Below are 16,148 nucleotides of genomic sequence, written 5' to 3'. Positions count from 1 at the left end.
ATTTAAGCTTCCTGGGTTGTAGGATAATTTTTACTCTGTGAATCATAGCTTTATTAAGAAAATGGGTATTTATTAGGCTTTTAAAATTAGAAATAAATGTAAAACATTTTTATGGGCACTTAGAAAAATGGGGGCCTTGGTTACATTAATAATTTAACAACAGGCTCTAAGAAAGATGACATTTCACAAAGAAATGTCACAAAGACTGGCTAAAGTAGCATGACTTTACTTTTCAAAAGTATCGTTCCCCTAGATTAACCTTTAGCAAGCCATAAATTCTAGATGTCATGTGGTCCAATGCCAGTACATTTATGCATGTGAAAACCAAGGTCTGGAAACTCATGGTAAAAAAAAAAAAAAAAAATGAACTGAACACTGGGAACATGAACACTGGGAACTGACAAGGTCCTGGGCAGGGAGTTTCTGGGACTGCATAAGCCATCACTTGGTTAGGCCTGGCTGAAAGAGACCATGGCTCCCAAAGCAAAGGCTGTACTAAAAAAAATACAGGCGGTGCACTAAAGAAGAGCTACAGTTTTGAAGAAGGATTATCTGCACTAAAAGCATTCTGGACACTGACATGGAGTCCACTTCGGGACCTGAGGTCACCCGGAAGGAGGTGCTGAGGCCTGGACCGTCAGGCACCAGGACTAACATTAACAGACTAGGGCTGAGACATACAGGCAAACGGGGAGTGTGAGCACGTGGCCGATTCACACGTGCAGTCTCTCAGGGCGGAACTGAGCCACCACTTCTGTTTGCCATCTCCAGAACTGAACAAGAAGTCCCCCACCCCCTCAGTGCCCATTTACACGCCACTGATTTCTGTGCAGAAGCTGGTAAACTCTTGGTTATGCAAAGAAGGAAGGAAGTGACTGCTTTCCACTAGGCCCAGCCTTGACATTGTCTGTGCCTGGCATGCTCACCTCCATACAGTCCCGGTGCCACCTGCTGGCTGGCTAGAGCCCAGTGGGCTCAACCAGTAAGAAGCCTGGAGAGACACAGGAGAGGAAAGTGCTTTTCTTCAAGGCTTCCTGTGGCTCTGGCCTACTGCTTACATACTAGTGGTTCTCCCTGCCCTGCCCCTGTAAGGCTAGGATGGCCAGCTCCTTCCTGAGGCCACTCAGCTCTGGTTGGCCCCCATTCATTTCTTCATCCAGTGTTGAGACATCCCAGCTGCCGAACCTCAATGCCCACTGGGGAGCAGGAGCCATGGGACAAACAGTGTCTTAAATACCCTGCCATTTACAGGGCAAAATTTTACACTGCTAAGCTTTTTACTGACAATCAAGTTCCAAAGCCATCAACCGGGTTTGAGCACTCCTGGATTAGACTGACTCAGGGCATGCCCCAACTGTGAGTATGAACAAGTCACAAAGCCCTCGCCCTTCAATAGCGAACGACCCGATTGTTCTTGAATGCATGTCTAGCCTGTGGAAGCCAGAGGCAGGCAGATCTCTGAGTTCAAGGCCAGTCTGCTCTACAGAGTGCTCCAGCACAGCCAGGGTGACACAGAAAAACCCTGTGTCAACCCTTTTTTGAACCCTGCTCAAAAAAGCAACCGACTGACCGACCGACCAAACAACCAAATGCATTTCTGTCCTAATGTAGGAAACTCGTGCTTGTCACATTTAATCCCAACCAAAACAGTTTCCTTTCCAATCGTTTAATTAAGGAGCAGGTAGACACTGTCAGAGGAACTGGATGCTAGCAAGGACCGGAGAGCTAGCTTGCTTACCTGCTATCTCCAGCATTCGCCACATACAGCTTCCCCAAAAGGCAAAGGACGATGAGGGCCGTGCAGCCGCCGGATATGTTGTACGCACTCCTCTCTCGTTCTATCTGCAGGTCCTGGAGAAGAAGGGAACACCAGTGAAGTTGTGCAGGACTTGTGCCTATGGAAAGCCTTCCGTCCTTCACTTGGCACAGCCTTAAGTCTGGTGTCCTTCCAGAAGGGACCAGACAACCCTCAGAACCTGCTTTCCTATCGGACCACTGGAGAGCAGACCCGGGACCAAAGGACACATGGACACATCGGGCAAACGCGAGTTGAGGCAAATCTAAGCCTCAGCTAATAGATACCACAGCTTACGGGAAATCTCGTCTGTGCACGAGCTGCCCGAGTTGCCATGTGGGACAGGAATCAACCTAGGAATGCCAACTACCTGGACATCAGCTATGTTTCTAACGCAAAGCCTTGAAGTAACAGTCTTTATAGTTCAATAAAAAAGAGGTGACATAAAGAGTGAATTAACTGTCCACTATTCAACACAGGTGCTTCTGAACTGTTTCCTCTTCCGTAGCCACAGGTACAACGGGATGCACACCCGATGCTGGAGCGGCCCACACACACTTTCTCCAGATCAGGGATTGGGCTAAGCGCACTGCATGTGCGATCTCATTATGGCCACAGGGCCCTCATCATCAACATGTTGCTCAGATACAGAGCGGGGGGCCACTGCCTGTGTCTACCTGGACTGAGATTAGACCCTGTCCAAAACGGAGTCTCCTCCAAACCTGTAGTACCTGCCAGAGAATGAAGCACCTCAGAGAAATGAAAATCAGACCAACACTCCCGCTGACAGACAGCTCCAAGACAAGTCTGTGTTACCCACAGAACCAAACGACCTGTGTCTCTGTGAAAACAGGAGTGGAACATGTTTTTCTTTCTACACTGGACATCAACCACTGTTGAGGTAGCATGAGAGAGAAGGCTGGTTGGGTAAAAGTTACAAGAGCGGGAAACGGGGCCCTGGCTGTTCTGACAGTGCTCTCTGCAGAGTGAGCTCCTGTGTACTTTTGTGACTTGGAGTTGGAAGTTAGCTGCCTCAGCTGGCTCCCTCAAGGGAGGAGGGAGGCTATTTAAGTCACCCAGCACTGTACACCAGCTCTAGGTGTTAGGAATGATGGCAGAGCAACCATCAGTAGTTTCCCAAGCTGAGGGCACAGAATGGAGCAGCAACTGCTTAAAAAACAGGCAGAAGATAGATCTGGTCAGACATGCCTGCAGGAGCATGACGCAGAAGGGCTATACAAGACCCTGTCTAAACAAATAAAGGCAAATATATAGTAAGGAAAAAGCCATACCAAGACAGGATGGAGGAGCCAACGTACTGGAAGAGAACTGGGTAAGGGGCCGAGGAGCCATGGCAAGGGTGAAGCGGGATGTGTGTGGGAATTTAGAAAAACTGAGGAGTCTGCAGCAGAGGAGAGCAGCTCCACGGCTGCGGTGGCCAAGCGTGAGAGCCGTTCAGCGCACCACATTACGTTTTAGCATTTACTTACTTAAATGGTCTATAAACCGTTAAGACGGTTAAATTAGGTGGCACGGTGGGGGTGGGGCCACAGCCACAGGATCCTTCCCACAGCCCAGAAACTTCACAAATGAGAGCAATGGCCATTCTTGTCCCCTGTGAACCCTCACCATCTGTATCAGGCCAGTTAAAACACCAGATTTAGTAAATGCCTGTTACATGGACAAATGACAAGAAACACACTTAAAACATGTCTGGATCTCCCAGACATTTTCTTACTGCCTTCCCCATGGCAGGAGAAATGGAGGCTAACTCTTCACAAATGCCACATTCCACCAGGCAGAGGACAGTCAGACACCAGCGAGGGCCAGCGAGGCCACGGCCCTCGCTCACGGCAAAGGGTGGGAGGGATGTGCAGCTAGGTGGGGAAGAGTCTCTCAAGGAAGGGAGGAGAGAGATAACATCACAAGAGCTGGATTTTTCTGTGTTTAGCTTCAAGACTATAAAGAATCCTTTTGTGAGGAGCCTTGTTAACTTTTTGCATCAAAAGACTAAAAAGGTTGAAATATGTCCATTTTAAATATAGTAACTACATGTACATTTAATGTACAATAAACCAGTATATCCAATCCACACCCAACACGACTGTTTCTAGCATGCTGAAAATCACTGCTCTCGCTATGAAAATTATCCCTTCGTAGCTGCAATCAATATTTGCTTGAACATGTAAGTCTGAATGAAAGACGCTATTTATTAAAAATTCTTTATGAACTCAAGTGTTTGCACGATGCATATGGACTGGAATGGGAATGATGTTTGATAGGCTTAAGTGAAGCACTAGAGCAATCCAGAAGGAAAACAAACAAACAAACAAACAAACAAAAAAAGAAACCCCTACAACGATTCTGTGTTAAAGGGCTTTATGGCAAAGAATCCCTAGGGACTGGGGCGGAGAAGTTTATTCTGGGTTGTGACTGGGGGCATTCTTTATTGTGGCTTCTACATAAGAATGTCTGATTTCAAAAGTATTTAATCCTTGAGGGAGGATCAAGACAGTATTCAACAATAAGTTGTTCTGTTACAGCGGTAAAGTTCATATTTACTTTTAATGCTGGGGATCATTCTGGTTAGTTTATACAGCTTATACCTTAATATAAATTAACAGATACTACACACACACACACACATATTTTAATTTGCTCCTTCCTCCTTTTTTACATTTCAATATTCTTTCAGTACCTCCCTCTGAATAAGCAATGATACTTATAAAGAACAGACTCAAGTCTAACTACTGTTTAATCCAAGAAACCCTGCTCCCACATGCAGGATCTGACCAGCCCCTCCTACACACCTGTGAGGGAACACACATGTGCACACGGTAATGAGAAGTGTGCTCTCTCCCAGTACTATCACCGGGATTTGAAAGGTATGTTTCAGCAGAATTCATGCCCCTGAAGAATTCACTGACTTGAACACACACTCCCCATAGCTTCTAAAACTGTGTGCAACTAGAACAGATTCTAAAAATAATTGCTGCTTTCCCCTCCTCCCTAGAAGCCAAAATAGCACAGTTATTTTTTTTCCTACACACACCACCTACTCCTCTCCAGAAGATTCAGAAAATCTTTGTACTAAAAGGCACATTTAAAAGGCCATCTGGGTGGCTCTTTTACTATGAGATTAAACATTTAGATAAACGCAGTCAATAAGATGCATTTACTGTGGAATTAGCTGCCTTTCCTTTTAAAAATCCCCAATCTTTAAAATTAGCCTAAGCTATACACTTTAGGTAAAGAAAAAAATCGCAATGTCATCTACAATAACTTACTAGCAGAACATCTACATGCTATCATTCCTTTCATGTGTCTCTAAATGCCAAAGGACCACTGAGCTGATTCAAGGACTGCTCAACCCAGTCCTGACGCCATCCAAGGAAACATTCTACAGAGCAAAACTGAGTTATTCCGAGTTGCAATTGCTTAAACGGCACATTTGGGTGAGGTTCATCTCAGAGCCAATTCTTGTGATACGCAGCTTGGATTTGCTCTTTCTGTTGTTGTTGTTGGAGTGGGAACAGAAAGGACGCAGAGACGTGTGTGAAATAACACTCACTCAACAGGAAAAAATTGTAGGGAAAAATATATATATATTTATTACCCAGAATGACTGCACTGATTTGAAAGTCTCAGAAATGACGCAACTCCAGGCCCAGTCTTTGTTGCTCACCAGCCCTAGGTTGAGAAAGGAAAGCACTGCTGGCCAGAAGAGAGCCAGCGCCTAGCAGTTTTAATACACCTGGCAGCTACCCCTGGCTGGGTTATAATATGGTTCTGAGCACACTGCTAACAGTGTCAGTCACAAATAATAAGCTTCAGCATGGTCTTAGGATCCGGTCTCTTCCTGGCTTATTCTGAGAACAAGGCCATCTGCCAGCTAGGCAATGAGTTTCCAAGAGGAGGGAAAAAAAAAAAAAAAAATTAAAAAATAAAAACTAAAAAACCAGGACTTTCCAATATCGCCACCTGCTGACCATTATGGAATTACAGGCCCATCCCTTCCTAAAAGATCTTCCTTTTGCAGCAAAAATAAAGACTAAACAAAACTAAGCTTAAATAAAGAAGCTTACCCTTTAAACTTATCAGGAATACGCTAACTGAAATCTAGAATTCATAAATTATAAATCAGGTTTTCATTCTCACACTTTTATTACGTCATTATTTGTCCCCCCCCCCCCGACCCCGAAACATTTGCCAGCAATAGAGATGTAGAGTAATTTTACAAGCTAAAATATTGCCAGTATTGGGGCTGAAGAGATGACTCCGTGGTTAAGAGCACCGACTGCCCTTCCAAAGGACTGGGATTCACTTTCCAGCACCCACAGTGCGTTTGTTTTCAACCGTCTGTGACTCCAGTTCCAAGGGGAGCTGACTCCTTTTTTCGGAGGGTACTGCACATACTGGAACACAGACATACATGCAGACAAAAGACCCATACACATAAACAAACAAATCTAAAAAAAACCCCACAAATGCTTTTTCCCCCTCCCTTACAAAAGCTTCTAGGACATTCTTCTCTGTTGCAAAAACCTCACTTCCACACCATTGGGGTTTCCTTTTGGGTTCTTTGTCTCCCCAGTGAAGGAGGAATCTCCAGGACAATTTGTTTTTAGACTGAGAGAAGAACAACAGGACAGGCAAGCTGTAAATCTTGGCAGGTGAGGGATCAGAAGACAGTGATCTATGCCTTCTTGAGTTAGGATCCAAGGATGTTCAGCCGTGGAGGCTGGCAAACAGCTGCATGGCAGAAGGGAAGGTCAGCTTCAGAGAAGAGTGAGGAAGCCCAGAGTGTCAGGGAAAATACAGTGAGGCCTGAGGAAGAAGGGAGGAGGTGGAAGATCGGGCAGGTTGCACAGTGGAGCCTCCGTACGGCCCTGGACTGAGGGAAGGGCTTCTGTTAATTTAATTAGGTGGATAATTATTCCTTCCATAGCCTTGGCATGTCCTCAGGTGAATCATATTTCCTGGGAGACAGGTGTTTGGCACTTCCAGCTGGGTAATTCCAAGGGAAGGAGCAATGCATGCAATGCTCTAATTTCCTGAGCAGAGGAGGATGTCAGGTCGACACTCTGGGCCAGAGGTAGATTCCATTCTTTTGGCCAAGTCGAAGTAGTTAATAGGTCTCGAGAAAACCTTGGCACCTCCATATTTTTATATAATAAGTTAAAATTCTACCAGGGTGGGAGTTGTTGCAATTTTGTTTTTTCCCTTTCTAGGGTTACCAGGAAATGGCAGGTGAGGTCCAAAGTTGGCCACAAGGGAGGGGGTCCCTCTTTAAAGGCCCAGACACACCTGTCCAGCTAGCTACCTAACAATGCTGAAAGGAAGCAGGTGAGGATTCTGAGATACTCTTAGCTCCATCCTGAGCTCAAATCCTGTAGGTGGTAAGCTGCTGGCGTGGGTCACTGTTGGCTTGGTTCCCTGACAGCTACCCCAGTGGTGGAAATAACTTCCCCTGTAGTCTTAACTGTTGTCTAGTCAGTGAAAACATTCTTCTTAGAGGATGGATGTGGAACTAGGACTCAGAACATTTATCTCATCCACACCTGTCATCCCAGGCCAGGAAACAGCCTAGCTACTGAGCCAGGCACTGTTAGAAAATCATTGTTGGCAAGTGGACTTGAACCCATGAAATTGGAGATTAAAAAAAAAAAAAAAAAAAAAAAAAGGTTGCATTTGGCACTTAAAAAAAAAATCTCCAAACTTTCCTTTGAGACAGAGGATCCCCATTCCCAGGAGAAGCCGGGAAGAAAAATGATTTTATATAAGGTGACAATAACTTTCAGGATATTATTTTGAGGGTACTAACATAGTTTCTATGCTGTCAGTTCTGTGGCTAAAGTCTCTGAGATTCCTTTAGGAGACCACCGTTCATTTTCCACAATGTAAATAGGAGGAGACAGCTACACGGCCACCCCAGTAGAAATCAGATCCAAGATGTGATACAACAAAGGAGTTGTGGAGCTAACCCTGTCCCCGACAGCCTTAGTACTGAGTGTTGGACGAGTGGTCAGAGGTCACCTTCCCCACACACCTCACACGGTGGGTTTAAAGATGCAAAGAACCCATCTCAGAGAAGCAGAGAGCTTCTGCCGGAACTGCCATCACCGCCTTTGGGTCAAGTGATGCCCCTTTTCCTTCTGCTGCTCTGTGTTCTGTGAAAACCACCCATGTGCCCTAGAGACCAGTGCTCCTTGTTCTGTCTTGGGATTTCCAAATACATGCTGGACTGCTGTCACTGTTTTGTTACCTCCTTTGACATGGTTTAAAGCACCATCGGGAGCGGTATGTGGCATGTTGCTATAGGAATTAGCAGCTTTTAAGGCCACAGAGGAAGGGGTACCACCTTCATTCTCCCTGGAGAACGGCAGGAAAGGAATAAAACAACTGTCCTGTTTCTCCTTATCCCATCTCTGTCTCTGCTTCAAAGACGAGAACATTACACACTACTGTCTACTCCCTTAGGAGGAGATCCAGCCAGGCCCGTCAGTCAATCATCTGGGCAGGAGCCTCGCCCCAGGAAATTGGAGTCACGTGCTAAGGGGATGGGTGGAATAACTGTCCCCCTAATCAGCTTAGCATTCCTGGGAGCAGAGCTGGTGTGTCGTGGCAGCCCCCCACAGAGCATGTGCCTGCCCTCCCAACTCTTCCTTCTGTCTCTTTCTCCCCCTTTTTTTTCACTTGTTGAATGCCTGACTTTCTCTATTTTACTCCCATTTGGGCTTGACAAAGAGTTGTTTCTCAGCAAATATTTGTTGACTGAATCAGTTACACGCAAGTGACATATCTTAGGTAAGTACTCACACACACACTTTTCACAAGAAGTTCCAGGCAGTGAACTGCCTTAAGTTGAAAAGCTGAGACAAGCATGGGGGCCCTTCTTAGGTATTTTTCTGAATAATTTGAGTAAGCTTGGCGGTTCAGGTGCAGCTGTGGCTGGGGAGGCCTTTACCAATGTGGCACTGGCCTCTAGTGGACGGAATTGGGAATACAGCAGTTCCAAGGCAAAGGCGTTCTGCAGCCCCAGCAACCACTGACGGGAATTAAAATCCCCACGCTGCCCTCAGTCCATTTTCTGACTCCGTGAGGTCTCTGGCACGCCGTTGCCGTTAAACGCCCAGAGTTCTGTGCACCACTGGTGTCTGGACATATTCACCAACAAGGAGTCAACTTTCCCACCTTTCCTCCTCACTAACCGAAGGGTAAATATATGTGTTCAGAGATTAAAACGGACCAAGAAGGCATGGGCTGGAGCGACACGCAGGTAAACCTGAGGTGTGACTACATTTATATTTATAAGAAACAGTTTGCATCAACAATCCGGGAACCATGCTCGCTGCTGTCCACTTTTCTTCCCGACTAGGACACTGCGCGAAGCCTTAAGGTCCGGGCCTGCGAGGGTGGAGGGTGAGGCGGTGAGGCGGTGAGGCCTTGCCAGCCGCCCCCACAGAATGGCCTGCCACCACTCTCACCTTCAGGTGCTAAGAGCCCCCCTGACTGCCGCCCTCCAGGCAGGTCGTTCTAAACACCCTTCAGCGTTTCCCACTCAGGCACACAGGTTGCCGCTCAGGGGAGAAAAATCTTCGGAAGCTCAACCCCGGCCTCAGGAGAAAGTGAAGCCAAGGTTGGGAGGAAGTCATGTGATAGGAAGTATGCAAGGCCTCCTCCCAGGTACAGGGGCAGCCGGGGTCGCTCAGGCCAACCTTGACTGGACCGCCCCAGGCAGCGAAGCAGAGGAATCCGGGCTGGGGGGAGGATGGAACCCTGCCACCCGACCTCCTCCCTCCCCACTGCTGTTCTCTAGGCACTATTGTTTGAGCACCGCGAACGACACCACCCACCGAGCCCTCCCCTCGCCCCATTTTCTTTTCTAAATGTCTAGACAGGGTTTCTCTTTGTAGCTTTGGCTGTCCTGGATTCGCTTTGTCGCCCAGGCTGGTCTCAAACTCACATCCATCTGCCTGCCCCTGCCCCCCTGCGTGCTGCGTGCTGGGATTAAAGGCCTGAGCCGCCGCACCCAGCTTCACCCCATTATGTTGAGACAGGGTTTCACTGTGTGGCCTTAGCGGGCCTGGAACTTGGCCTGTAGACCAGGCTGGCTTCGAATTCGGAGATCCTCCGCCTCCAAGTGCGGGGCTTAATCGTGCCTGCCCCGCGTCCGTGCCCACTTTTAAAGGGAGGGTACTTGTGTGCTACTAAACACGGCTTCCCGGACGCCCGGACCCTGCACACGTGTGAAACGGACGGCGGCCCGTGCTCCCATTTCAACCAGGGTGACCCACGCCAGCCGGCGTTAACAGGAGTCTGATGAAGTGGAAGGGGCACGGTCTTAATTTCCGCTGGCAACCACTCCAGAAACTGCACCTTGCCGCGACTTTCAATAAGCTTTGTTGCAGAAAAAACAAACGTGCGGGCGCAACGTGGTTTTGGCTCGAGCCACCCGAGTGGCCCCGGGGACCTACCATCTCCTTGAAGGCGCTCTCCAGGGCCCCGATGACCAGACACTCGTGCGGGATCTTCTTCTCGGTGAAGAAGCGCGTGGGCGGCGTGCTGGGGGAGCCGGGGCCCCCCACGCCCCCTCGCAGCGAGGCCGCGCGGGTGAGGGTCCTGCCGTGGGCCGGCGTGCCCTCCGGCTCCTCCCCGAGGCAGGTCGGGGGCAGGATGGCCGAGTTCTTGAGGATCTCCACGAGGTCCTGCAGCTGCTGCGTGACGTGGTGCTGCAGCAGGCGCGACGCCACCACCGCGGCCCCCGAGCCCGCGTGGCCGTCAAACAGAGACCAGTAGTGGCAGGAGATGCCCTCGGACTCCTGAGGAGGGAGAGGGAGCGACAGAAAAGTCAGGTCGGAAGTCTGTCTTCGGCCTGGTACCCGTGGAGTCATTAAACCCGGTGAAAACGCTGAGCCCTTGCGTTAGTCACTGGGGCCACCAACACCCACGGATGCAGCGGGCCCAGCCCTCCCGCCCACTGGGGCTCCAGTCAGCCAGTAACCGGGTCTCTGGCCGCAGGAGGGGACGTGACTGCCAAGGGGCGCCTAGGGGTTGTGATGAAGTTTATGAAAAAGGTGAGGCCTGCAGGAGGAGCCCGCCCTCACACCTCACTTCTCACCTTCCTAAAGCTGCAGTCCCAGACTAGGGTTGGCCCTGGAGAAAGCCCTTTCCCAAAGTAGTAAAGAGGCCCTTTTCCCCCCTTCGGTGCGCTTTCCCTGGGACGACTGCCCCTTCCTCCTTGTTGCACATCCCCGGTTCCTAAGACTTGCGTCTCCCCCGAGTCTGAAGCCCACCGCAACCCCTATCTGCAGCCGGCCACAGTCCGCTTTCCCGCATCCCTCTCCCTCAGCCCCCAACTGATGGCATCCTCGTATGTGTGTTCCCTCCCATACCACGGATTTAGTTCATGCCAGCGCCCTCCACACCCACCCCGTGTGCGCGCCTCACCTTTGTGTGTGTGTGCGTGAACTCACACATACGGACCCTGCAAGCTGACACTGGGTGCCTTCCGTTGATGTCCACCTTAACGTTCTCTAAAAGACTGATTTTAAATTACAGGTCTGTGGCTGTAGTATGAGTGGCGATGCCCAGAGGCCAGAGGCCAGATCCTTCCGTTTCCGCACTTAACAAGACATCGTCAGGCGCCTGAATGGGGGGCTGAGAACCGAACTTGGGTTCTCTGCTAGAGCTGTCTGCACTGAGCCATCTCTAGTAGTTTCGGAGACTGGGCTTCTCACTGAGCCTGAGCTTGCAGAAAGGTAGAGCTGGCTTTGTAGCTAACCCGGCCGAGCAGAAGGTCCCACCTCTCCTCCCCTGCTCCTGGGGCTGCAGGCACACGGTGCCAGGCACAGCTTTCACGTGGGAGCTGGCGATCTGAACTCAGGACTCCACGCTTGCACAACACTTTAACCCCACCCCGCCATCTCTGCTCCCCCTGCTGGTGGCTTTCAAGATGAGCACTTCCAGGCGCTGTGACAGACACCAGCAGTCCTAGCTGAGATGAGGGAGTAGGTGAATCAAGAAGCCCCTAGAACACACGGGTGAGATCTATGCGCCATGCACTACGGTGGACAGCTGTGATAAAAGATTGGTTAAAAAGCGGAATCAACGGGAGGTGAGCGGTACAGCAGGAGGTTCCTGGTACTGAGGCCTAGGCTGAGAGCAGCAGAGAAGTTCACGGGTAAGAAGGGGGTGGAACACAACGCCAGGCCGGTGCAGAGAAGCACACCGGTAAGGGGAAACCATACCAGTCATGTGACTCAGGAGGGCGGGAGAGCAAGGCCACTGCATGAGTCCACGTCTACTCGAAGGGTTTCCACCTTTACCCCAAGAGTCGCAAAAGGCCATTCGTGGGGGCGGTGTCACTTAAGCTGTATTGTGAAGAGAGGATTCCAGCTAGGAATCTGCACCCTAAAAAGAATTCTATCAAATAGAGACGGGAACACACATAATGGGGCCTCTGTTGATCTCGCCAAGACCACCGTAACGTGGGCACTCATTTTCACCAGGGTTGACACTGGGACTCAGGCTGTTCCTGCAATGCTGCTGCTGTGCTGCAGAGGTAGGATTTCAGCCTGGATCTTCAAACTCCCCATTACCCGACAACTCCGTGTGCCCGCCTACTACTCGGCTAACTTTTGCGGGTCAGCATGACTTGTGTTATTTCAAGTTGTTTCCTGGTTAGTAGCAATGGCACTTGTCCTGGACTCTCCCCTGAGGGTCAGTTGCTTGGCCAGTGGTCTCGCACTGCTTTCTTGGTAGCATGTGAAAAATGTTCCTGAGACCAGCATACAAGTTCTACACCTGAAAAACCCAGACCCTCCTGATTTATATGCTCTTGAGAGGCTTGTCTTAACCTTCCATTTCAACACATGCCTCGCCTGTTTTTGTCAGAGATAAGTTGGAGTCAACCTCAATTTACCAAGACAAACAGAATGAAGCCCTTTCCTGACATGAAATGGTGGTATCTGGTAAAAATCACTTAGGCCTTATAAAAATATTAGTGAAAATAAACTAAGTGAAATATTAAATAAACTAAGTGAAATATTTTAAAAACAAACAATTTCAGTTATATACTAAGTTATTTCATGGATCAACAACAATCTTATATGCAACTTATATAGGCATACACAACCACACCTTTCTTCTGAGGAAAAGGCTGGGGTCTGGCTCCATGGTAAAGCAATTGCCTGGCATGTGTGAGTGGCCCGGGGTTCGACTCTCCACACTCATAATGGAAGATTCCAGAAGGCAACAAACGGTTCACAGTTCCCTTTTAGGCCCAAAGTCATGCTCTTTTCTCAAAAGTGCTTAGACACCAACTTTTACTAATTTTGATTATTACCAGGCATGGTGGTGCATGCCTTTAATCCCAGTGCTCAGGAGGCAGAGGCAGGTGGATCTCGAGTTCAAGGCCAGCCCGAGCTACAGAATTCCCGGACAGCCAGGGCTACACAGAGAAACCCAGTCTCCATAAGCCAAAGCCAAAATGTTTCTTTCCTCTATTCATGTGTAAAGTTAGAACTTAGTAGGGCCTTAGCTTAAAAGTGTCCTTGGTTCTTTAAACAAAAATAAAACTCTAAACAAAACTATCCACCGAACAGGAAGCTGGAGTAGTTTCAGACAGAAGCAGACTGTACACTCTGATGGGGCATGATTGGGGCATGGCACAACGGAAGCCATCCATGTGCCCTCATCATGTGTACTGGCATCCTGGTGAATACACACACACACACACACAACCACAAAGATGCCAGGAAGGGTCCACCTCCCTGAGGCGCTGACAAAGGGAGGGAGGGCTCAGACACAACCGCAAACACTTCCTGTGCTGCCCGCAGGTGTCGTCCTGACTTCACAGCAGGAAGCACGTGAGAAGCCGGGATGTGCTGAGCTTTGTTTACACAGCTCAAAGAAAGGCAGGCTGTGCCTTTTCACTCACTCAGAGTTCCAGAAGTGTATCTGATTCACCCCTCCTCAGGGAGTACAGAAGGGAAGTCACAGCAACCAGGCAGTGCAAAGAGGAAACACTCACGAGTGGAGAACGCCAGCACGCCTACTTCTCAGACGCTTAACACTGGCGCCCTCGTGTGGCAGGACGTGGGACAGCCCCGTGGCGCGCACAAACATCCCTGCGCTTTGGTACAATGCGGTTCATTACTGGGCCCCTGTGTCCTCAACTAAACGGAGTGGTGTGGTGTGGTGTGGTGGATGACGTTACCGAAATTTAGGCTGAATTGTCCCTCAGAGTTATCAAGCCCGCGCCAACGATGGCCTTGTCCCCAGTAAGGACAATCTGCCACATCTGGTAACAGTCAGATATTGCTGAGGACTGAAGCAAGCCGGGAGAGGGCGGGGATTCAGGCTTGCACTCGCTGCTACTGACACATTAGCTAATCACAACAGGAAGTCTTTGTTCTTCACAAGACTCCGGGTCACTCAGAACAGTGCCCGGCATGGGACTAATGGTACATAATAGTTGGTTGTTACTATTTTAAAATATTGCCTTTAACAATGAAAAATTGATTGTTATGATTAGAAAATAATTATATTCTATATGGATATATGGTACTATGATTATACGTCAATAAATAAATGGGCACATTGAGAATACTTTCGTGTGTGTGTGTGTGTGTGTGTGTGTGTGTGTGTCTGTGTATTTGATTTTTTGAGACAGGGTGGCCTTGAACTCGGAGAGCCACCTGCCCTTGCCTCCCGAGCACTACAAAAACATTATTTTTAACAGATGGTCGGGGGAATACTAATCTGGAAATAGCTGTCCCAAGGGGAAGTGGCGTCTCTTTGGACGGCAGTGTTCTGCACATTTGATATTTGTTTTCCTCCTGCCCTGTAACCAACTCAAGTATTTGTAACACCTGGGACGAGGCCACACCAAGAGCATGGACGGAGTTTCGGGCATGTGGACATCTGCATTCCTGCTTCGAATGAAGCTCTACAGTTGCTTTTAGAAAGAGCAGAGCATGAGCCTGGAGTGCCTTTCTCCATTCTCATCGCTATTCCCGCCAGGAAACGTGGAGATTACATTCTCCCATACGTCCACTCCATATGGTTTTATTTCCCTGATGTGTTTTCATAGTATTTCATAATATTTCAGCTGGTTTTCATAATCTCAGAGCCAGCACGATAATTCAGAGTCCAGAGCAGCTCTTGCAGCCAGTCCGTCCACTGGGGCTTTCAACCTACGGGTTCTTACTCTTACAGAAACACCCCGGGTGTGAAGGAAGCGGCATGAGGGCCACTGAGTAACTCCTTGCAAGTCTACCTGAGGCCACATTCGATTCTGTCCATTTACAGCCTTGGCATATTTGTTTTTTATTATAGTTCTTTGACAAAGATTATTCAGATATTTTTCTGTTCTTGGGGGAAGTAATCTACAGTGAGGATGCTGTTTCTCTGGCATGAGATAGTGAGGGGAGAGCTTCTATTTGAGCAGCATAGAGCTCCCTGCAGTTTAAGAGCTGCCTCGTTGACTGCTGAAGAACGAGTTCTCAGCCACTACATGTGTCTCAGCTCAGACCTGGTACCTTCGCTGAAGTGGAAGTTTCTGGTTTCTTTTGAAACTCAGTTGTGTCATGTGAATATGTCTTTTTGTTTTGGTTCCAAGTGTGGGATGTGGGAATATCCCCAATCCCCGACCCCTGCGGAAAACAGCCTCCATGAAAAGGCTTGTGATGTTTCCCAGATAGAAACTACCTTGTTTGAGGGATGTGTCTTTTGTGAGGTAGAAAACACCCTCATGTAGATTCTAAGATGGGATAAATCAAAACCTACAGACAGTGAGACAGTGCTTTTTGCATCTCTCCATTTTGGAGTGGTTTCCATCGCTTTGCTGGTTTTCCAAGAGAGTTCTCCAGAGAACTTCTCAGGCTGCTCTCGAGGAGCCTCACTGCTTCTACTGAATCATTCTGCTGCTGCTGCTGACCTGTTGCTATTTGACTAGACTTTGCTATTTGACTAGACTGCTGGTATCCTCATGACTGAGTTTGCTAATCCCCTAAGGACCCATCAACACTTATCAGCAGGGAGTTGATAAAAGAGGTCTACAGCCCCTTTCCCTACTAAGCTCCTGGGGGGCTGGAAGGGAGGCAGAAGTTTTTAAGGACCTTAAGTAAAGCAGGCGTTTGGAAAGTCTAAGCCTACGCCCCACAATTAACACGACATCAGTCCTCTCAACACCTGGTGGTCACTGCCAAGAGTTCTGTCTCTGGGACTAACAGACAACATGTTTTAAATGAAACTGCTGCCCTCCCGCTTCAAGAAAAAAAAATCTAAGCAGATAAACAGAAAGTTTACTTACTTCACATGCGCAGAATAAAAATAAAAAGAGTAAACA

General features: G+C 48.6%; 1 protein-coding gene across 1 annotated transcript in view; it reads right to left on the bottom strand.

Annotated features, from left to right (window-relative positions):
* Positions 1-16,148, bottom strand: part of Ppm1h (protein phosphatase, Mg2+/Mn2+ dependent 1H) — a 166,844-nt gene that overhangs the window by 40,258 nt on the left and 110,438 nt on the right. The window contains exons 3-4 of the mRNA XM_055612004.1: positions 10,273-10,617; positions 1,739-1,851 (exon numbers count right to left, since the gene is read on the bottom strand). Coding sequence (XP_055467979.1) covers positions 1,739-1,851; positions 10,273-10,617 — 458 coding nt within the window. The remainder of the gene's footprint in view (positions 1-1,738; positions 1,852-10,272; positions 10,618-16,148) is intronic.

This window comes from Psammomys obesus, unplaced genomic scaffold (genome assembly GCF_907164565.1).
Source record: "Psammomys obesus unplaced genomic scaffold, mPsaObe1.curated_primary_1811, whole genome shotgun sequence".
NCBI lineage: Eukaryota > Metazoa > Chordata > Mammalia > Rodentia > Muridae > Psammomys > Psammomys obesus.
The sequence above is the reverse complement of the archived record's forward strand: the minus strand, read 5'-3'. Positions and strand labels throughout refer to the sequence as shown.